This window comes from Bombyx mandarina, chromosome 07 (assembly GCF_030267445.1).
Source record: "Bombyx mandarina strain Sakado chromosome 07, ASM3026744v2".
NCBI classification, from domain to species: domain Eukaryota; kingdom Metazoa; phylum Arthropoda; class Insecta; order Lepidoptera; family Bombycidae; genus Bombyx; species Bombyx mandarina.
The window spans coordinates 303,227-326,475 of record NC_143214.1 but is presented as its reverse complement, the minus strand read 5'-3'; the positions used below and the strand labels follow the sequence as shown (position 1 = coordinate 326,475).

Here is a 23,249-nt window from a genome sequence, read left to right as displayed (position 1 = left end):
AGCATCTCACGGTCTCCTTCCCTGGTATGAGGGACAGTTTTAGTTACTACGGCAGTGAAATATCAAATTACTAACGTGAAGATAAAGTACTTTTAATTTTTTAAGTTTACCATCTATTAAATAAAAACCGCTAATACAATTCGAACACATAGATGCAGCCGTTTCTCTCGTTAAGGGATTATGTTTTGGAATTGCCCATCGAGTTTCGCGACATATCGGATCACACATCGGATGCTCTACTTTACGCTCATATGCTATAGAAGTTATAAATGGTTCAGGTAAACAAGAAATAAAACAACAACAACAACAACATTCCACAAGATTCATTCGGATTTCATTTCAAACAAAAACACGTTATTCCTATAATATAATTAGGACTGCTTTTACAGTTTAGTGTCGTGTTTGTCGTCGTCTGTAAAAGTCATTTTAATTATCTCTACAACTCGCGAAATCCGAAGATATTATGTTATTCCACTGGTTGGTTATCCACCTGTGAGAGAATAGTCTCAAAATCACGAACTGTTTTCTCATATTCCAACTTCTCTTGGTCGTTGAATACGTATGGTTCACTGGTCGCGTTGGGATAGATGATGTAAGGCTGTTTTAGGGACATAAGCCACGCTCCGTGCTCTATTTTGATCGGAGGCCTAGAGATAAACAGTATGGTTGAGTTAACTGGAAGACCTTCGATCTTCTTCGCACCGTCCGAAGTGACAACATACGGGTGATCGTTCGCTCCGATGTAGTATAAGTTGTCATCCCAGTCCAGCGCTATTTTCTCGGCATGCTCAGCTTCGTTGATTTTGACTTTCTTGGTGCCTTCCTCCGTGACCTTGTAGACGACGTGGTCTTCCGTCAGAATGTACAGGTCGTCACTGCGTTTCTCTTTTGTGATCCCGATGACGTTGTCACTCAGATTGCCGTACTTCTCAAGCTTCTCTGTTTCTGTGTCGTAAACGTAGATACCGTCCTTATTACCCAAAAAAGTGCGCGACTTCGGAGACCAATCTGAGATGGCAATGCCGTCTTTTAAAATTTTCTTCACTTTGCCGTTTTTGTAGGCGTATATACTTTTATACACTTTATTGCCGCGCCTAGTTATGGTACGCGCAATGAACGTTGTGGCGTTAGAATCAAAGACTCCGCTGGAGTTGTCGGGGACCGAGCTGCTATTATTTCCGCTGGTGTCATTCAGTGGATTGGTAATGTCATGGTTGCTGGAGTCAGTATCGTAATCCTTTTGCGGCAATGAGTGAGAATCAGCCGTCTTCAGGCAGACCAGTAAGCCTGCCAGGCAAACTAACAGCACCCTCATCTTGGAATCTATAATGTCAATAAAAAGAGTCTATAGTACTATAGAGGGCAAGGTGAGCGTCACGTCAGTCAGACATCACGCGGGGACCGGAGCGTCCCCCCGGCCCCCGCGTGCGCTCGTTACCCGGGTGACACTTTGGAGAAGATCTCGAGCGTGCGCCACTCGGTGTCAACTAATCAACAATGTTGTTTGACTGAATGTCTGAACTTGACACGATCCGGAGTCCTACTCAGTTATTCACGGACGTTTAAGACTCTCTACTGTAATCCTGTGTAAAGCGTGGACTATAATTTCTACTGGTCGCTTCAATAAAGCTATTCAGAGAGTAGGTTATTTTTTTTAATGTATTTATAACACATGCACGTACGACTAGAATTTTTGATTGACTTATTATTTAGTAATATAAATGACAAAATTATTATTTAATATAAATCATACTAAATATTATTAAATTATTAGCGTTAAATATTTATTATTAATTATTTAATATTTAAAAAAAAACGAAAGAAATTTAATAAAAATAAAGTATAACTTCTTACGTGCGTACATAAGTACGCGCACACAAGAATTATTGCCCAGGTCCATAATGTTAAGATTTAATTTAAAACCCTCTACTTCACTGCGGTTGAGAGTTAAGAACAGTTCCTAGGTGAGCCTTTGCCCGCCCACCTATCCTGGTAAAACTGGAAAGGCCTCCGGGCTACCAGTAAGCCTTCAAGCATAAAAAAAAGTTAAGAACAGTGACTTACCGTTTCGAGCAACAGAGCACGACTGACACTTCTGTATTTGTCCGATCTGTATTTATGAAACATAAAAGATGTTTAGAAAAAACAATAGATACCCTTGAGGTCAAGTATATAATATAATATCATTCACGAGAAGTACGCCGCGACTTTGCCCGCGTTGATTTTCAATTCTTCCGAATGAATGCAATTTCCGCAGAGATTGTCGCATTCTCTTGTGTATAAAGTGACAGTCGAACAAATTGATTGATAATTTAAAAAGCACGAACAACAATCATAATCGTAATCGTATTTATTATAATAGTAGATAGGCCCAGTATAGGCCGCGATGCAAAGTACCCTAATTGTTAATGTAAATGTAAATCCAAGTGTTAACGAAAGAAGCGGAGCCCCCCTCTACGACGCCGCGGGACGCGCGCGCCCCTCCATTTCATTCCGCCCCCACCAGCCGTGGGATCGCACGCGCCCAGTACACACCATTTTGTTGGCGCGTCCATTTTTAAGAATCCTCCGTTAAACAAGAACTTTTGGGGATTGATTGCTTCCCGCTTTTGTAGGTTTAACCGGCGATTCCCTACAAGTGACCCCTGGGTGGTGCTAAACGGGAGCCGAATACATAATCGGTGGTAGGATTTGTCCGACTGGCTGGCGACCACTCTCCAATTAGAGTCTGCCGCCAAACAGTCTAGCTATGCTCCGGCGTATGGGTTGGAGAGCCAGTTTTATTCCTTCCCTTTCCTCTGCCTTGTTCGGGATGAATCTTGGTGATACCTGGAACATGCGGAACAGATGTGCGTGCGAGCTCGCGGGACGTGATTGTTTGACGGGGTTATAGGGAGACCTAGTGAAACGGTGTTCGCCGCCGCCCGCCGGTCAGTTGGGGACCTGAACCTGGGTGTCACTACTAAGCTCCGCCCCGGAAAGCTGTCCCGCCAACCGGTGTAAAATCCTGTCATGCGATCGTCGTGCCGGAGTCGGAGACCGGAGTGGATCCCGGCCATCGCACGCAGGGCGGACCAGGGGCCCTTCCATGCCCTGCGTCAGTCTCTCACGCAACCCGTGGTCGAGCACGTACTGTGTTCCGCGCTTTATTCAGGTGTTGTCATGATTTCGCCTCGAAGTTCCTACCCCACCTAATCCCACTCTCCAAATAAAATTATGACAGCTCGAAAAAGAAAAAGGGTTTTGTCGGCGATTCCCCATTCTACATTTAATGTGAATTTGAGCAATGTAAAGGATCTACATAGCAACCTCAACGCCGTACACCACCATCCACCACATGAGACGAGCATGTGCAAGAGGGGACTAACCGCGTGCTTGAGCAGTACCCATCTGTGGAGGTAGTGGTTCTTGGAGACTTTAACGCTCACTACCAGGAGGGGTTGGGGTCCAGAACCACTGACCTCCCGGGTCGGGCTGCCTACGATTTCGCCCTGGCCTATGGCTTCTCCCAGCTGGTGACACAGCCCGCCCGTGTCCCAGATATTGAGGGGCACGAACCTTCTCTGTTGGATCTTCTGCTAACCACCGATCCAGCCGGATACGGTGTGGTGGTCGACGCTCCGCTTGGATCGTCTGATCACTGCCTTATGCGTGCTACCACACCACTCTCTCGTCCTAGTCGTCGAACGATGACCAGGTATCGAAGAGTTTGGCAGTATATGTCAGCAGATTGGGATGGATTGCGTGAATTTTACGCATCCTACCCATGGAGGCTATTCTGCTTTTCCTCTGCTGATCCTGACGTCGGTGCAGACCGTCTTAAAGACGTGGTGCTCCATGGAATGGAATTGTTTATTCCCTCCTCTGAAGTGCCCGTTGGGAGTAGCAGCAGACCCTGGTATAACAAGGCCAACAGGGACGCTGCACACCTCAGGCGGTCCGCATACGTGGCATGGGATGATGCCAGGAGACGTCGGGATCCTAACATCTCAGAGAAAAGACGGAAATATAAAGCCGCTTCTAGGTCCTACAAGAAGGATATTGCCAGGGCGAAGTTGGAGCACGTTGCTAGAATTGGTGAACGACTGAAGAGCTATCCCTCTGGGAGCCGTGCTTTTTGGTCGCTCGCCAAAGCTGCAGAAGGAAACTTTTGCAGGTCTAGTCTCCCACCATTACACCACCGATGACAGTCTGGCCCATAGTGCGAAAGAGAAGGCTGACCTTCTGGTCAAACTCTTCGCCTCGAACTCGACTGTGGACGACGGGGGTGCTACACCACCGAACATCCCAAGGTGTGATAGTTCCCTGCCGGAGATCTGCTTTACACAGTGTGCAGTCACTCCGACTCCTGGACGTCCATAAGTCGAGTGGACCAGACGGTATCTCTGCAGTGGTTCTGAAAACGTGCGCTCCTGAGCTGACGCCTGCGCTAACGTGTTTGTATCGCCTCTCTTATTGCACTAACAGGGTTCCGTCTTCATGGAAGACCGCCCACGTCCACCCTATCCCCAAGAAGGGTGGCCGGTCGGACCCATCGAGCTACAGGCCTATCGCGATAACGTCTTTGTTTTCCAAGGTGATGGAGCGAATAATAAATACACAACTCCTGAAGTATATTGAAGATCGCCAGCTGATCAGTGACCGACAGTACGGTTTCCGTCACGGTCGCTCAGCTGGCGATCTTTTTGTATACCTTACTCACAGGTGGGCTGAAGCCTTGGAGAGCAAGGGCTAGGCTCTTGCTGTGAGCCTTTATATCGCGAAGGCCTTCGACAGGGTCTGGCATAGGGCACTTCTATCGAAGCTACCATCTTACGAGGGTCTCTGCAAGTGGATCGCTAGCTTTTTGGATGAGCGGAGCATCACGGTCATTGTAGACGGTGACTGTTCTGATGCCGTTACCATTAACGCTGGCGTTCCACAAATTTCGGTGCTCTCCCCTACGCTTTTCATCCTGTATATCAATGACATGCTGTCTATTGATGGCATGCATTGCTATGCGGATGACAGCACGGGGGAGACGATCAAAACTTGTGTCTGAAGTGGAGAACTCTCTGGGGCGAGTCTCCGAATGGGATGAATTGAACCAAGGTTTAACCCGATAAAGACACATGTTTGTGCGTTCACTGCGAAGAAGGACCCCTTTATCATGGCGCCGCAATTCCAAGGAGTATCCCTGCAACCTTCCGAGAGTATCGGGATACTTGGGGTTGACATTTCGAGCGACATCTAGTTTCGGAGTCACTTGGAAGGCAAAGCCAAGTTGGCGTCCAAAATGCTAGGAGTCCTCAACAGAGCGAAGCGGTACTTCACGCCTGGACAAAGGCTTTTGCTTTATAAAGCACAAGTCTGGCCTCGCGTGGAGTACTGCTCCCATCTCTGGGCCGGGGCTCCCAAGTACCAGCTTCTTCCATTTGATTCCCTACAGAGGAGGGCCGTTCGGATTGTCGATAATCCCATTCTCACGGATCGTTTGGAAGATTTGGGTCTGCGCAGGGACTTCGGTTTTCTCTGTATTTTTTTTGTACCGTATGTTCCATGGGGAGTACTCTGAGGAATAGTTCGAGATGATACCGGCATCTCGTTTTTAGCATCGCACCGCCCGCCATCGGAGTAGAGTTCATCCATACTACCTGGAGCCACTGCGGTCATCCACAGTGCGTTTCCAGAGATATTTTTTGCCACGTACCATCCGGCTATGGAATGAGCTCCCCTCCACGGTCTTTCCCGAGCGCTATGACATGTCCTTCTTCAAACGAGGCTTGTGGAGAGTGTTAAGCGGTAGGCAGCGGCTTAGCTCTGCCCCTGGCATTGCTAAAGTCCATGGGCGACGGTAACCACTCACCATCAGGTGGGCCGTATTCTCGGCTGCCTACAAGGGCAACAAAAAAATCAAGAACACGCGCGGCCATCACAAACAATCGCTGCCGCGTGCAATTTCAAGAAGCCTCGTTAACGAGTCCCGCGATCTATATGTTACCGTAACAAGAGCGCTACTCAATCGTTCCTATTGGTCTATTAAGAATCTCTCATCTGATACACTAACTTTAATGGCTTAAATGGCTTATAAATTAATTGAAGATTATACATGCTTTACGTAATCACTTATTAACTAATTTTTTTGATATTGTATCTATTTTTTCTTAAACTATTTAAAACCTATTTCGGCCTGCAGATGATCCGTTGGCTGTTTCGCTTCGAGTAGTCCCGATTACTAACTGACTGCGTGCCATCTCTGCAACGCTTTGATAGCCTATATACCACATCCCTAGAATTATCGAGAATATTCCACACATTTCTAGTATTGTGTTTCCGCTATCTGATAATAGATGGCGTTATACTTCTCAAGCGTTCTAGATGCTACTTGATCCTTACATATTCATTCGACTATTCGGCGATAGATGGCGTTACTCTTACCAGCGTAACATTACTATAGAGGGTAAGATGAGCGTCACGTCAGTCAGGCATCACGCGGGGACCAGAGCATCTACCGGAACTACTTTAATGCCGTTAGTAGTTAAGACTTCCACCTCATGTCTCAAGGCAGCTTTCCCGCTGTGGTCATGGGCTCAGTTTTCGCTTATTATTTCTGTCCATCTCAAGCATTGACGAACATCTAAATACATGTGGTAAGAATAAGAACAATGACTTACCGCTTCGAGCAACAGAGCAATCATTTATTTATTTATGGAATAAGTTAGCTAGGGAAGTAAAGCTGCCGCCTGAATTAATTAAAATTTTTCAGTATTGGTATGACAATCAAAATAATAGTGTTAGATGGGCCGGTGCGCACTCTGATGCGTACCGTTTAGAATGTGGTGTGAGGCAGGGGGGTCTAACCTCACCTTTGCTATTTAGCATATACATATAATAATATACATAGAATAAGCTCATCGATGAGCTCAGTAGTGCGGGTGTCGGCTGCATGATCGATGGAATTTCTTTTAACAATATTAGTTATGCAGACGATATGGTATTGCTGAGCCCATCTATGAGTGCACTCAGGAAACTTTTAAAAATTTGTGAGAACTATGCTGAGTCCCACGGGCTGAGGTACAATGCCAAGAAGAGTGAACTGCTAGTGTTCAAAGCGCAGAACAAAACTTACGAGAACGTACCTCCAATCTGGCTAGCGGGCGCAACGCTTACAAAAGTCAAGCGCTTCAAGTACCTCGGTCACTGGGTAACAGAGGATGGTACGGATGATTGTGATATAGATAGAGAGCCGCAGATTTACTGGTTGCGATAGCTATGTCAAACTTACAATTTTTAAAGCTTATTGCCAGAATTTTTACGCCAGTAGTCTGTGGACCACGTACACGCGGAGAGCTTACAATGCCCTACGCGTTCAATATAATAATGCATTTAGGATGATGTTCTCACTGCCGCGCTCTTGTAGTACATCCACAATGTTTGCGACATCTCACACCGATGACTTCTTTGCAATAATGCGGAAGAGAAGTGCATCGTTATTGCGCCGAGTTCGTGACAGTGGCAACAGTCTTTTGAGAATCATATCGAGCAAAATCGAGGGACTGCTGATCAATAGCCTTTGCAGTAGGTACTTGGAAGGAGAAAAAATAAAATAAAAAATTTAATGGTATAAAATGTATATAATGATAGTTATGTGTTAGATTTTTTAAGTTACTAAAATAGATATAAGTAATTACTACTAACAAAATGTTATGGTTTTAAAAAAAAACTGAAATAAAGTATTAATAATAATAATAATAATAATAATTTACTAACAATTATTTCATTAAAGTATACTCTATTTTGTTGCCCCGGAATATGTTCAGTGATATATTACCGAACACCTTTGTCAGCATAATTCGCGTGACGCGTTAACTTCATTTCCACAAATCGTCAGTGCACGATCAACAACCGCGTCACCCCGGTGCATTCTTAACATTAACATTTAATTTAATTTCTCTATATTTTAACAATAAATATTTTTAAGCAACATTATCTTTAACTAACAAACTCAAACCGCACCCTACATTTTGGTCCTTCGAGCCGTCTTGAAGCCCACAACATATATATGTCGTAGATAACGACTTTTAGTTGTCGTGGATAACGACTTTTAGTAATATTAAGACGGTGGTTTTGATTATTATTTTTAAATGATGAAATGTTGTTTTGATAAATATCACAAAATGAAGGGTAGACTCCGTAACGCCACAGTATAAAATGGCGGTACGTGGACAGAGTCGCGGCATTCGTGTCAGACAGTGATTCCGTCCGTCTCAGCAGTGAGTCTCTGACAGTCAGTCAGTCAGTCAGTCGGTCTGTCTGTATGTGCAACGAAACTGTCGGTTTACCCTGTCATTGTGAAAGTTGTGTGTGTTGAGTTTCAATAATTATTATTGAAAAGTTTTATTGACTAAACTGAGTTCAATCGAATACGAGCGATGACGGAAACTACCGCTCAGCCATCCCTGGCGCGTGCTGACATATAAATATTAATAGATGTAGTGTCTAAAAATGACCTATACACGATTCGACACTCCGCTCATATCGAGATAATGTTATTCGAGACAATATTTGGGAAGAAATTGGCAAAACTCTTATTTCCCAAAGGAAGGCAAACAAAATGTGTGTATCATATTCTTCTCCTTCTTCTAATAAAATCTGTATAGCTCTTTTCCTAGTTGCGGACAAATTGTCCGACATAAATGTACTAGAACACAACTGTATACAATAAAAACTGCGGGCAGACTGGCCGTCGGTCACGATCGCTGACATCGGAATACCACTGGTCGTCAGGCAACAGGCGACCAGGGTCGCGGTCGCTAGTCGCGGTGGCCTGTCGCCCTCGTCGCCAACATCGGAATACTACCTTTAGATGGGTGGACGAGCTCACAGGCCCCCTGGTGGTAAGTGGTTACTGGAGCCCAGAGACATCCACAACGTAAATGCACCACCCACCTTGCAATATAAATTCTAAGGTCTTAAGTATAGTCACAACGGCTGCCCCACCCTTCTAACCAAAACGCATTATTGCTTTACGGCAAAAATAGGCATGGCGGTGGTACCCACCCACGTGGAATAACAAGAGGTCCTTCCACCAGTAATTACGCAAATCATAATTTTGCGGGTTTCATTTTTATTACATTACGATGTTATTCCTTCACCGTGGAAGTCAATCGTGAACATTTGTTGAGTACGTATTTCATTAGGAAAATTGGTACCCGCCTGAAATTCGAACACCGGTGCATCGCTCAACACGAATGCACCGGACATCTTATCCGTTAGGCCACGACGACTTCAAACAATCGACGACTTTTACGGAACATAAAAGATGTTTAGAAAAAACAATAGATACACTTGAGGTCAAGTACATGTATCATTCACGAGACGTGCGCCGCGACTTCGCCTGCGTGAATTTATAATATTTTAGTCGTCGTGGCCTAAAGGATAAGACGTCCGGTGCATTCGTATATAGCGATGCAACGGTGTTCGAAGCCCGCAGGCGGGTACCAATTTTTCTAATGAAATACGTACTTAACAATTGTTCACGATTGACTTCCACGGTGAAGGAATAACATCGTGCAATAAAAATCAAACCCGCAAAATGATAATTTGCGTAATTACTGGTGGTAGGACCTCTTGTGAGTCCGTACGAGTAGGTACCGCCACCCCGCCTATTTCTGCCGTGAAGCAATAATGCGTTTCGGTTTGAAGGGTAGAGCAGCCGTTGTAACTTTACTGAGACCTTAGAACTTATATCTCAAGGTGTGTGGCGCATTTACGTTGTAGATGTCTATGGGTTCCAGTAACCACTTAACACCGGGTGCGCTGTGAGCTCGTCCACACATCTAGGCAATAAAAAAAAAAGATAATAGGCCCAGTATTACTGGCCGAGTGATCCCGTTTATCATGTTCATTAAATGAACGGTTTTTACTTGATTTATATTTGCGTATTATCGTGTGTACTACTCTTACAGTTCGAGCCAATACCATGCTATGTGAATATAACAAAAAAAAGTTTCCCACGGAGATTATTGAGAGCATGGCAAAATATGTCAATCATCTCAGGGGTCCGGTGCCGGTGTGTGTCCAGCTGCTGGAGGGTGGTCTCGCACCTCATCTGTACCTACACATTGTTACACCACTAAGGGTAACGCCATCTATCGCCGAAAGCCGAAACGAATACCAAGGGATCTAGTATCATCTAGAACTCTTGAAATGTGCAACACCATTAGTTGTAAGATACCGGAAGCACGCATCGAAAGTGCTCGATTTGTGAGGAATGTTCGATAGAGGATTTCGTATCGACTATAAAGGCGTTGCAGAGATGGAACGCAGTCAATCAGTTATCGGAATTACTCGAAGCGAAACAGCGAACAGATCGCCTGGAGCGAAGCGGACGGAGCGAATTAAGAATATTAAAGTGTTTGTGAAGTGTTCTAAGTGATAAATACAGTTTTAAGTTGTACTTTAGTGGAACATTTATTTATGCTGAAGCCCAGCGCGTAACATCATCATCATTATCGTAACCTTCTCCCAGTTACCTGGGGTCGGCGCAGCATGTTTTCTCCTTCCATACACTTCTATCATATACCATTTATTCGCTCACTCCCCTTTTACCCATATCTTCTTTCACGCAATTCATCCATTTCTTCTTAGGTCTACCTCTTCCTCTAAATCCTTCCACAAGCATAGTTAACAATCACCTCATTTTCATCTCGTCTCATCACATGTCCATACCATCCCCCATACCAACCCCAGCGCGTAATAATATGCATATATTGTTATGTACTTTTATTCGTCCTCACTGACTCACTGACTGATTCTTAAACTCATAGCCCCAGCCACTGAGTCATAAGCTTAATTTCAATCTGTTGGGGAGGCATTGTTTGAGACGTTTTTGTCATCTCTTCTAACCAGTTGCCAGCAAAGTTCGTCCCGACCACAAAAGTGAAGCCGCTGCCTAGAGCCCTACAGCCCAGTACAAGACAGCAGTGTAGTTCCCACAGCTGGAATAGAGTCCGGTGTTGCCCAGGGCCCTGACATATTCTTCTACAAATATTCAACAAATAAGACATCGAAATAGAAATGTCGCGCACCCCGGAGTTTCTTCCTCTGACACTGAGTTACACCAAGTACAGTAATTCATTAAATCATTGTTTTGGAATTCGATATACTGTGTGTCTTATCGTCATGATAACACTGACCTTTTTCATGTAATAACCAAATTAACGTCTGATTCTAAAGCTGTTTGACTTGATCATGTACTGATTTGTTCACACTCCTTAATGAACGCTTGCGATATCTTTGAATACTATTCTGCAACAAACAACCTAAACTACTGCTAATTTTGTTAAAATATGTAACCGTTATGAGAAACTGTATCTATCCCGCGTTATCGGAAGAAGCGGATGTTATCGGCATACATAAAGCCTGTAAACCAAAAAATCATCCGACTAGCTACCGCCCTATTAACCTCCTCATGTCTCTAGGCAAACTGTACGAGTGTCTGCACTACAAAGGCCGCAGAGACTTCGTCTCATCGAAGGGAATTCTCATTCGAATTTCGCGCAAATCACTCAAACTATGTACAACAGGTGCAACATCTCACGTAATACATTCTCGAAGGGCTTAACCGACAAAAACCGTTCTACACAGGAGGTCTCGACTTCGAGGTCACAAGAGCCGACAAAGTCTGGCACAGCGGTTTGATTTTCAAATTACTAGGCTGCACTAAAAGTATCGGGAATGGAATATTTCCACTGTTCCTGTCATATTAAAATCTTTTTAATTGAAAACTCCTTGGTTTTAAAAATCGAATACCATTTATTTATTTAAAAAAAGATTCTCGGTCTTGTCACGAGGTTTTGTCAAACTTGTTTAGTCGTTGAGAAAATGGAATTGACTCGTGAAAATTCAAGAGCGATGATTTATTATGACTTTCGAAGTGGTTTAACACAAAAACAGTCTGTTGACCGGATGATTTCTGCATTTGGTGATGAAGCCCCATCCAAATCCACAATTTATAGCTGGTTTGCTGAGTTTCAACGTGGACGTGTCAAACTCAGTGATGATCCCCGTCAAGGTCGTCCAAAAACTGCAGTCACCCAAGAAAACGTTGATATACGAGTCAAATACAAATAATCTTGCATGAACAATTAGGTGTAAAAAATTTGTTTTCCCGATGGATACCGCATTCGCTCTCTGAAGAGCAAAAAGCGGCTCGCGTTACTTGGTGCGTCAGAACTCTCGAAAGATTCCACGCAGGATCCTCAAATGCTGTATACAACATTGTATCAGGTGACGAATCCTGGATATACGCGTACGAACCCGAAAGAAAAAACCAGTCACGAGTTTGGGTCTTCGAAAATGAGTTAAAGCCAACAAAAATTGTTCGTTCACGGAGTGTTGCAAAAAAAATGGTGGCCACGTTTGTCTCCAAAACCGGCCATGTTACGACTATTCCTTTGAGGGACAAAGAACGGTTAATGCAGAATGGTATGCTAGCATTTGTTTGCCACAGGTCGTTTCTGAACTCCGTAAAGAGAGCTGCAATCGCCGCATCATCCTCCATCACGACAATGCGAGTTCTCACACCGCGCACAGTACAAAAGAGTTTTTAGAGCAAGAAAACATAGAATTATTAGACCATCCGCCGTACAGCCCCGACCTAAGCCCTAATGATTTCTATACTTTCCCTAAAATAAAGAATAAATTGCGTAGACAGAGATTTTCATCACCTGAAGGTGTGGACGCCTACAAAACGGCCATTTTGGAGACCCCAACTTCCGAATGGAATGGTTGCTTCAATGATTGGTTCCATCGTATGGAAAAATGTGTCAAATTTCGCGGAGAATACTTCGAAAAGCAATAAATACATTTTTAAATAGTAATGTTGTGTCACTTCGTTAATTCCCGAAATTTTCAGTGTCGCCCTCGTATTCAACATGGGCGAGCCGGATAGTTTCGTGCTCATCATACTGGCACTTTTTGTCGATGCTCGACTTCTGTGACTTAACCATCTCGCAAAAGGAGGCGGCGTAACGAGAGAGGGAGAATTCGTCCCTCTCCGTACCTATCCGTCGAGCCGGGGACCGAAGAAGGGCTTTTGCTCTACTCTGTCCCCTGTAGGAGGTGACTCCCCCCCTCCCCGTGAGGTTAACGGGACGACCTGAGGAGGCAAAACCGTGCGTTGCACTAACTGCGCTCTAGCGTGCTACATGATAGCAGTTTCATAGAAGTGCTGGGTAAGAGCAACCAGCTGACGGTGTATTGCGTTCCGACCCAGCAGGCAGTCATTGACTATCGCCTCGACCATCCGTCGGTCGGGCGTCCTAGGGGTGGTACCGAAAGTCTGGTTCTAGTGTTGACCGTTCGAGCCCCCCTACTCTGCTTGGGTTCTGATCCCGGGTGGAGATCGGACGTCGGGTGGGAAAGTGCAAGGAGAATCGTTTGGTGAGTAGCGCCCGAAAGTATCCTAGGACCCGCAGTCTGTTTTAAATATCTGCAGACCGTCAAGTCCTATGTATCCCGCGTGCTCTGCTAAGCGTGGAATACTCGCGTGAAGTTTGGTCCCGGCCCGAACAAAAATTTGGTATTTAGGTTGTACGTCGACTTCTTTGCCCAGTTCGACGAGTACGGTTACCGAGGTCCCTAAGCCTGCTCCTAGTGTTAGAGCTGAAGGCGTCTAATGCAAAGGTTATTGGATCTGATGGATTCGTAAGGACTTGTCTAGGGCGTCGACGGTGACTGGCTCCTGCGTGATCAGGATTCGGGGAGTAGTCATCGGCGGCAACGATAAGGCGATTATCATGACGCATAGCCTTATCGAAGTACCGTTCCGACGCTGACTTCATGTATTTCTGGACTGATTCGAGGCCCAGGTCGTCGTGTAGGTCAACGTTCCTCACGAACCACGGAGCTCCAACGGCTAACCTGCAAAAGCGGGATTGTAGAGATTGGAGGGTGTCTATATGTGTGCGGGCCGGTGAGCGAACACCACACTCGCGTAAGTCATGACGGGCCTTATGCAAGTTTTGTAAAGTGTCACCTTGTTCCGAAGGGACATTTTACTCCGCCTACAGATCATGGGGAAGAGTCTACCGAGAATAAACGCGGCACGGTCACGGACTGATTTTATATGCGGGCGGAATGTCATCGATGCATCCAGGGTAACGCCCAGGTACTTGACCTTCCTGGCCCAGGGTATGGATTGACTAAAGAGAGTAATCGGGGGTGTGAGATTCCTCCTCCTAATACGGGAGGAAATCCGTGTGGAGTTTCCCCTCTGAAATAGTACCGCAGTACTTTTCGCTGGGTTGATGTCTATGCGCCATTTTCGGAACCACTGTCCTAGGGCTAGGGCTGCGCTCTGAAGCTTCTTCGCGATTAGGGACTTGTTTCTACTGGAATAGTAAACAGTCGTGTCGTCGGCGAATAAAGCTAAATGGGTCGGCGGCGACCGGGGAATATCGTTAACGAATAAGCTAAATAGGAGGGGTGAGAGAACAGAGCCTTGCGGGACTCCAGCTGTGAGAGGTCATGGGGAGGAGCGGGTTCCCTCGACTCGATATCGAAAAGAGCGGTTCGACAAGAAGTCCCGTATGATGAGCACGAGACGATCCGGCACGCCCATGTTGAATAGTTTCTAAATCAAACCGTTGTGCCAGACTTTGTCGAACGCTTTTGCGACGTCGAAGAAGAGAGCTCCCGTGTATAACGGTTTTGGTCGATTAAGCCCCACAAGAATTTGCTCCGTGAGGCGGTGCACCTGTTGAACGCATGAGTGATTTGTACGGAATCCGAATTGTTCATCGATGAGAATGCCCTTGGATGAGACGAAGCCTCTGAGGCGTTTGTAGAGCAGACGCTCATACAGTTTGCCTAGAGACATGAGGAGGCTAATCGGGCGGTAGCTCGTCGGATGATTTTTTGGTTTACCGGGTTTATGTATGCCGATAACGTCCGCTTCTTTCCACACCGCGGGAAAGATACAGTTCGCCATAGCGGCATTGAAAATAGATGCCAACATCACGATGAGTTGGACGGGTAGAAGTTTAATAACGCGGTTGGATATACCGTCGGAACCGGGAGCCTTGCGGGCACGTAGGTCTTTGATCCAGTCTTTAACTTCCATCGAGGTGACGGGTTTTAGCGCATCCGAGGGTGGCAAGGAGGCTCTTCGTTCTTCCTCACTGTCTACTAATTCTACATGAACAGGGTCCACGGATTGAGTGCTGGGCGTGCACTGGGTTTGCAATGTATCCAGCAGCTCTGCTTTTTCGTCATCATCGAACGCCGCGAGTCGCCCTGAGGGGCCTACGAGGGGGGGCATAGTTACTACCGTATCCGATTTGAGAGTACGAGCTAAGCGGTAGTAAGACCTTTGGGAGGGCGCGAGTCCTTCTAAGAAATCAGACCATCTGGCATCTCGGACTTCGGCGATGCGAGACTTTACGTCGCGTTGTAGGGCACGCATTCGAATACGATTTTCCGCGGTAGGATACCTGTCGTAGGCGCGTATTGAGGCGTTTTTAGCTCTTAGGAGCTGCCTAATATCGTCGGACAATTTGAAGCGGTGAAGGAAGTCCTCCGCTACAACTTGTTTCGATGACCTATCTAAGGTCGAGGTGATGTGTGACGTTAAGATGTCTATGGCTTCAGCGGTATCCTGAGGAGACGGGGTAGAGTCCGGGCTAAACGGGAGCGATGGTGGATCAGATTCAGCCAGGCTGACGCCCAGCGTGTGCCGATCCACCACAGTCCTCGTGACGGGAACGGAATCGGGAGCGCGACCGAGCTTCATAACGACGGGACGGTGGTCTGAATCTAACTCTGAAACTACTTCGATCGAGTGTAAGCGCAGAGTTACGTTTTTTAATAACGCTATGTCGAGTATATCCGGGCGATGCGCATCTGATGGATCCGTAAGGACGTTAATATGGTATCTGTATGGTCCAGGTAAAAAAGAAATAAAACAACAACATTCCACAAGATTCATTCATTTCAATCAAAAACACGTTATTTCTTTAATTAAAAGCACTTTTACAGTTTAACCTCGTGTTTGTTATTATCACTAATAAATCACTTTTTTGTGATTTGTGTTCATGTGTACACGGTCAGTCTGTAAAAGTCATTTTAATTATCTATTTAATACGTGAAATCCGAAGATAATGCGTTATTCCTCTATTTGGTTCCTCAAGTGTAAGAAAATAACATCGAGATCACGATTTTTTTTCTCATATTCCAATTTCTCTTGGTCGTTGAACACGTATAGTTCGCTGGTCGCGTTGGGATAGATGACGTATGGCTGTTGTCCGGACATAAACCACGCTCCATGCTCTACCGTGATCGGAGGCCTGGAGATAAACACTATGGTTCGATTAGCTGGAAGACCTTCGACCTTCTTCGCACCGTCCGAAGCGACAACATACGGTTGATTGTTTGCTCCGATATAGTACAAGTTGTCATCCCAGTCCAGCGCTATTTGCTCAGCATGCTCAGCCTCGTTGACCTTGATCTTCTTGGTGCCTTCCTCGATGACCTTGTAGACGACGTGGTCTTCTGTCAGAATGTACAGGTCGTCGGTGTGGTTCTCTTTTACGATCCCGATGACGTTGTCACTCAGATTGCCGTACTTCTCAAGCTTCTCTGTTTCTGTGTCGTAAACGTAGATACCGTCCTTATTGCCCAAATAGGCGCGCGATTTTAGATAACAGCATGAGACAGCCATGCCGTCTTCTAAAACTTTCTTCGCTTTGCCGTTCTTGTGGGCGTATATACTTTTGTCTGCTTTATTGTCACCTCTAGTTACGTAACGCACGAAGAAAATTGTGATGTTAGAATAAGACATTCCACTGGAGCTGTCGAGGGCCGAGCTGCTATTATTTCCGCTGGTGTTATTCAGTGGATTGGTAATGTCATGTTTGCTGGAGTCAGTGTCGTAATCCTTTTGCGGCAATGAGTGAGAATCAGCCGTCTTCAGGCAGACCAGTAAGCTTGCCAGGCAAACTAACAGCACCCTCATCTTGGAATCTATAATGACAATAAAAAGAGTCTTTAGTACTATAGAGGGGAAGGTGAGCGTCACGTCAGTCAGACATCACGTGGGGACCGGAGCGTCCCCCCGGCTCCCGCGTGCGCTCGTTACCCGGGCGACACTTTGGAGAAGATCTCGAGTCACTCAATCAACAATGTTGTTTGACTGAATCTCTGAACTTGACACGATATGGAGTCCTATCCAGTTTTTGATGGACTTTAATAGACCAGGGCTGAAGCCTTTGAAAATGGTAAAAAATGAAAAAAAGTTATGGTAGCATGAAACTCGTTAAAAAAGGACGAGAATAGTGATTAAAAAAAAAATCGGATTCGAGTTTTTTTCTTTGCATTTTCTGAGAACATTTACAATAGTAACGCATATATTTTTTTACATTATCACAAAGAAGAGATTTCAATGAACATAAACTCCCCGACTTTTTTTAAAAAGCGATAGTTTTTAGCGAGAATTTTAGATTGAAAATTAGGATATTTTTTCGATATTAAATCAAAATAAGGTGAACAAATTATAGTGTCTTTAGGACATAAAAAGGTAAGTTCTCACCAAAGGACAATGCCCAAAAGTGGGCCAACTTTATATCAAAACTATTTGTACTTGAAACACTATGCCTTATTTTTTCACGTTGTTTAGTTTATGTATCAACATTTATTTCACCCTGGCATTGTTTTACAAAAAAATAAATTACTTATTTAGTAACATCCCAAAACTGAGTGCCATAGTTTTTAAATTCGCCAATAGGCAAAGGACTTAGCCCATACAGCCTTACAGTAAACCTATATGCTGACAAACGAAAGAGTTGTCTGTGACATGAACAACAAATAAAAAAATAATTGCTAACGGTTATAATTCACAGACTTTTTAGTTTATTTTTGTTAAATTCAATATTTATATATTGTAATAATAATTATTACTTAAAACCATTGTCGTGGCGTACAACCTCTTTAACAGGACATAATACCTATAATGACTAGACATAGACCATAGAGTTACTATTGTAACTGGAGTGCTTACTTCGTTTGACATAAAAACTAAAAATATACTTTATCTCTATGGCATAAAGTTTATTTTTAAATAGCAAAAGATGTAAGGAAAAACGGTCTGAAAAGAGAATGATTATTAACCCCCGTATCTTTAGTCGTTTACACGAGCTTAACTCGACTCGACTCAACCTCCAACGCGCGTCTTGGTATGATTAGTCGTAAAAATAAACTCCACTCAAATGACCTTGGAAAATTTTCCTAAACGGAGTGAAGTAAGCGAACTGTCAAGTCAAGGTACGTCGCGATGTACCTTGAACGTTCCTCAAGGGTGGTTTTCTATCAATATCCAAAAAGTATGTGGACCGCAAATGGAAATATGGAAAAATGGAATATTGTTGTGCAATGGCCTGGATCTGTGCATCATTCGCACATATTTTGATATTTTTTATTAATAAAGTAAATAGTTCGAGGTTAGACTTTTGTTTAGACTCGTGGTTAGATATTTGAAACTCCTTATTTTATTTACCTTTATAAGAGTAATATTTTGCTTACTACCTAATAAATAAAGTCAATGCGATTATAAGTTTTATTTATATGCCGTGGTTAACGACTTTTAGTAATATTAAGACTGTGGTTTTGATTATTATTTTAAATGATGAAATGTTGTTTTGATAAATATCACAAAATGTAGGATAGACTCCGTAACGCCACAGTATAAAATGGCGGTACGTGGGCAGAGTCGTGGCATTCCGTGTCAGACAGTCATTCCGTCCGTCTCAGTCAGTGAGTCTCAGTCAGTCAGTCAGTCAGTCGGTCTGTCGGTATGTGCAACGAAACTTTTTTTTTTTTATGATTTAAGGATTACTGGTGGCCCGGAGGCCTTTCCAGTTTCACCAGGACAGGTGGGCGAGCAAGGGCTCAGCCAGGAGGGGTGGGATTTGCTAACAACTGCTCGAGCGCCTCCGAAGGAGACCTAACAACTCAAGAGTAGCTGCTTCGCGAATGAATCTACTACCGGATCGGAATCGCGACCCGCTGAGAAGATCCGGCGAGAAACTCAGCGAGCTGATTCATGGGTTAAGTTGCACGGCGAACTCTTTGTCGAGTTCGACGAGTACGGTTACCGAGGTCCCTAAGCCTGCTCCTAGAGCTGAAGGCGTCTAGTGCAAAGGTTATTGGATCTGATGGATCCGTAAGGACGTGTCTAGGGCGTCGACGGTGACTGGCTCCTGCATGATCAGGATTCGGGGAGTAGTCAGCGGCGGATACGATAAGGCGATTATCATGACGCATAGCCTTATCGAAGTACCGTTCCGACGCTGACTTCATGTATTTCTGTATAGATTCGAGGCCCAGGTCGTCGTGTAGGTCAAGGTTCCTCACGAACCACGGAGCTCCGACGGCTAACCTGCAAAAGCGGGATTGTAGGGATTGGAGGGTGTCTATGTGTGTGCGGGCCGCGTGAGCGAACACCACACTCGCGTAAGTCATGACGGGCCTTATGCAAGTTTTGTAAAGTGTCACCTTGTTCCGAAGGGACATTTTACTCCGCTTACAGATCATGGGGTATAGTCTACCGAGAATAAACGCGGCACGGTCACGGACTGATTTTATATGCGGGCGGAATGTCATCGATGTATCCAGGGTAACGCCCAGGTACTTGACCTTCCTGGCCCAGGGTATAGATTGACTAAAGAGAGTAATCGGGGGTGTGAGATTCCTCCTCCTAATACGGGAGGAAATCCGTGTGGAGTTTCCCCTCTGAAATAGCACCGCAGTACTTTTCGCTGGGTTGATGTCTATGCGCCATTTTCGGAACCACTGTCCTAGGGCTAGGGCTGCGCTCTGAAGCTTCTTCGCGATTAGGGACTTATTTCTACTAGAATAGTAAACAGTCGTGTCGTCGGCGAATAAAGCTAAATGGGTCGGCGGCGACCGGGGAATATCGTTGACGAATAAGCTAAATAGGAGGGGTGAGAGGACAGAGCCTTGCGGGACTCCAGCTGTGAGAGGTCGTGGGGAGGAGCGGGTTCCCTCGACTCGATATCGAAAAGAGCGGTTCGACAAGAAGTCCCGTATGATGAGCACGAGACTATCCGGCACGCCCATGTTGAATAGTTTGAAAATCAAACCGTTGTGCCAGACTTTGTCGAACGCTTTTGCGACGTCGAAGAAGAGAGCTCCCGTGTATAACGGTTTTGGTCGATTAAGCCCCACAAGAATGTGCTCCGTGAGGCGGTGCACCTGTTGAACGCATGAGTGATTTGTACGGAATCCGAATTGTTCATCGATGAGAATGCCCTTGGATGAGACGAAGTCTCTGAGGCGTTTGTAGAGCAGACGCTCATACAGTTTGCCTAGAGAAATGAGGAGGCTAATCGGGCGGTAGCTCATCGGATGATTTTTTGGTTTACCGGGTTTATGTATGCCGATAACGTCCGCTTCTTTCCACACCGCGGGAAAGATACAGTTCGCCATAGCGGCATTGAAAATAGATGCCAACATCACGATGAGTTGGACGGGTAGAAGTTTAATAACGCGGTTAGATATACCGTCGGAACCGGGAGCCTTGCGAGGACGTAGGTCTTTGATCAAGTCTTTAATTTCTATCGGGGTGACGGGTGGTAACGCATCCGATGGTGGCAAGGAGGCTCTGCGTTCTACCTCACTGTCTACTAATTCTACATGAACAGGGTCCACGGATTGAGTGCTGGGCGTGCACTGGGCTTGCAATGTATCGGCCAGCAGCTCTGCTTTTTCGTCATCATCGAACGCCGCGAGTCGGCCTGAGGGGCCTACGAGGGGGGGCATAGTTACTACCGTATCCGATTTGAGAGTACGAGCTAAGCGGTAGTAAGACCTTTGGGAGGGCGCGAGTCCTTCTAAGAAATCAGACCATCTGGCATCTCGGACTTCGGCGATGCGAGACTTTACGTCGCGTTGTAGGGCACGCATTCGAATACGATTTTCCGCGGTAGGATACCTGTCGTAGGCGCGTATCGAGGCGTTCTTAGCTCTAAGGAGTTCCCTAATATCGTCGGACAATTTGAAGCGGTGAAGGAAGTCTTCCGCTACAACTTGTTTCGATGACCTATCTAATGTCGAGGTGATGTGTGACGTTAAGATGTCTATGGCTTCAGCGGTATCCTGAGGAGACGGGATAGAGTCCGGGTTAAACGGGAGCGATGGTGGATCAGATTCAGCCAGGCTGATGCCCAGCGTGTGCCAACCCACCACAGTCCTCGTGACGGGAACGGAATCGGGAGCGCGACCGAGCTTCATAACGACGGGACGGTGGTCTGAATCTAACTCTGAAACTACTTCGATCGAGTGTAAGCGCAGAGTTACGTTTTTTAATAACGCTATGTCGAGTATATCCGGGCGATGCGCGATATTTAGCGGGTAGTGAGTCGGGGTTAGCGGAGCGACGATATCGAAGGCGAGATCATCAACTAACGCGTCAAGCCGCCTGCCATTCGGGGTTGTGGTGTGTGAGTTCCACCTGATGTGTTTACAATTTAGGTCGCCCGCCAGAATGACAGAGCTCCCCATACCGAGCAGCGCCTCGATATCACTGCTTAGAACGATCTTATCCGGTGGAAGATAAACGGACGCGATAACGATCGGCGCGTGTCCCGTCAGTGAGATTCGGCACACTGATGCTTCGATATTAGCGAGCGCGGGAGGATCGAGCGGGACGCAATGCAGGGCTCTTCTATAGTAAATGACGGTACCACCACCACGGGCAGAGAGCCTGTCGTTCCTGACCATGTTATAGTTCGCGATTTTAGGATCACGGCGCGCGGGCTTAAGTAGGGTCTCCTGCACTAAAAAGATATCAATTTGATGGTCACGCAAAAAGTCAGAAACCTGATCACGTTGATTTGCGAGACCGTAAGCGTTAAAAAATCCTATCGTTACGGATAGGGGCTTTATTCTACTTATATACGCCATTGATTACCGGCGCAGTGAGGGGAGGACGTACGTATTTAATGACGCGTATACGTCAGCGTATTCCTGCACAACGGCGATAAAGTGTTGTGCAGTGGAGGCAGCGCGAATGGCGTCGCCCAAAGCATTAACGCGCTCAAAGTTGATCGACTGAAAGAAGTCGATCGCTAAAGCGAGATTTTCGGACGCGGTCGGAGGGCAAGTCGCGGGAGAGGGACGAGTCGCGGCGGCGGGACGAATCGCGGAGGAGGGAGTTGTAGCCGTGTTCGTGTACGGCAGCGGTTTTGCCCAGGCCGAGACACTGGGCACCGCCGCCGGAACGAACGCTGGCTTAGCCTGCGACGCAGAGGGTGCCGAGGCTTTGATGTCTGGGCCGGAAGCTCGGAGGCGGTTTTGGCGGGCGACGCGGCGTTTTATTTTAGGGGCTCGGGGGCAACCACGGTAATTCGCGGGGTGACCCTGTGTTCGACACAGGACGCAGCTAGGCGGTTCCGTCGCGGTTTTTTGGTCGCGAGCGCAGAGGGCCGTGGCGTGATCGCCCAAACACTTAACACATCGGGGGCGCGCGTGACAGTTACGGGAAGAGTGCCCGTACAATTGACAGTTATGGCACTGGCTAGGAGTGCCTTTTTTATGGGGGGCTTCGATGGCGATACCGGAGAGCCTACAGACGGTCTGTGTGTTGAAGATTTTCTTACCCTCGGGGGTAGGCTGGAGGGTGACTAGAACCATATTATATGGCTCCCTACCGCGACCGGTGTGCATACGGTGCACAGAATTCACTGGAAAGCCCTGTTCTAACAGATCGGCCTTGACGAGCTCTACATCTAACTCTTTAGGGATTCCGCGTATTACAACGCGGAGTTCGCGCTCCTCCTGGAGCGTATAAGTATGGAAACTTATACGTTCCTTACGGAGGTAAGAAGTGAGGGCCCTATGGTCGTCGGGTGTTTGAACCTTAATTTGAATGCCGTTCGCGAGGTTACGGGCATTCGTGAAATTTATATTTTTGGCCTTAAGGGCCAGGCAAACTCGATCCCAAGCTGCCTTCTCCTGAAGGATAACCGGGGGAGGGGTCTGGGTTTTATTTTGTGCCACCGGACGCGGCGACGGAGTGGCACGGGCTGGGGGCGCAACGGGAGTCTGAGGGCGGGGGCGCGACGCGTTCACGGCTTTGCTAATTTTAGCGGCCGCGGGAGCTCGAGACTCCGCGGCACGCTTCTTACCCTTCTGTACCAGGGTGAATCCATCCGTCGATGAGGCGGTGGCGAGGTCGACCTCCATGTCCGAGT

At 46.2% G+C, this 23,249-nt stretch overlaps 2 protein-coding genes across 3 annotated transcripts in view; both read right to left on the bottom strand.

Moving 5' to 3' along the window:
* Positions 1 to 308: 308 nt before the first annotated feature.
* LOC149502593 (uncharacterized) lies at positions 309 to 2,214 on the bottom strand. The gene is made up of 2 exons (XM_089728586.1): positions 2,065 to 2,214; positions 309 to 1,323 (listed from the first exon to the last, which is right to left on the bottom strand). Exon 2 carries the CDS (start codon positions 1,313 to 1,315, stop codon positions 467 to 469), a length of 849 nt encoding a protein of 282 aa, XP_089584712.1. The 5' UTR covers positions 1,316 to 1,323; positions 2,065 to 2,214; the 3' UTR covers positions 309 to 466.
* Positions 2,215 to 16,132: 13,918 nt separating this feature from the next.
* Positions 16,133 to 23,249, bottom strand: part of LOC114252322 (uncharacterized) — a 32,130-nt gene continuing 25,013 nt past the window's right edge. For both annotated transcript variants that reach the window (XM_089728589.1, XM_089728588.1), the window contains exon 2: positions 16,133 to 17,004. In XM_089728589.1, the coding sequence (XP_089584715.1) occupies positions 16,148 to 16,996 (849 nt within the window). In that variant the 5' untranslated portion in view covers positions 16,997 to 17,004 and the 3' untranslated portion in view covers positions 16,133 to 16,147. The remainder of the gene's footprint in view (positions 17,005 to 23,249) is intronic.

Coding starts and splice junctions, on each gene's coding strand:
- LOC149502593 (XM_089728586.1), bottom strand. CDS start 1,315: ATGAGGGTGCTGTTAGTTTGCCTGGCAGGCTTACTGGTCTGCCTGAAG.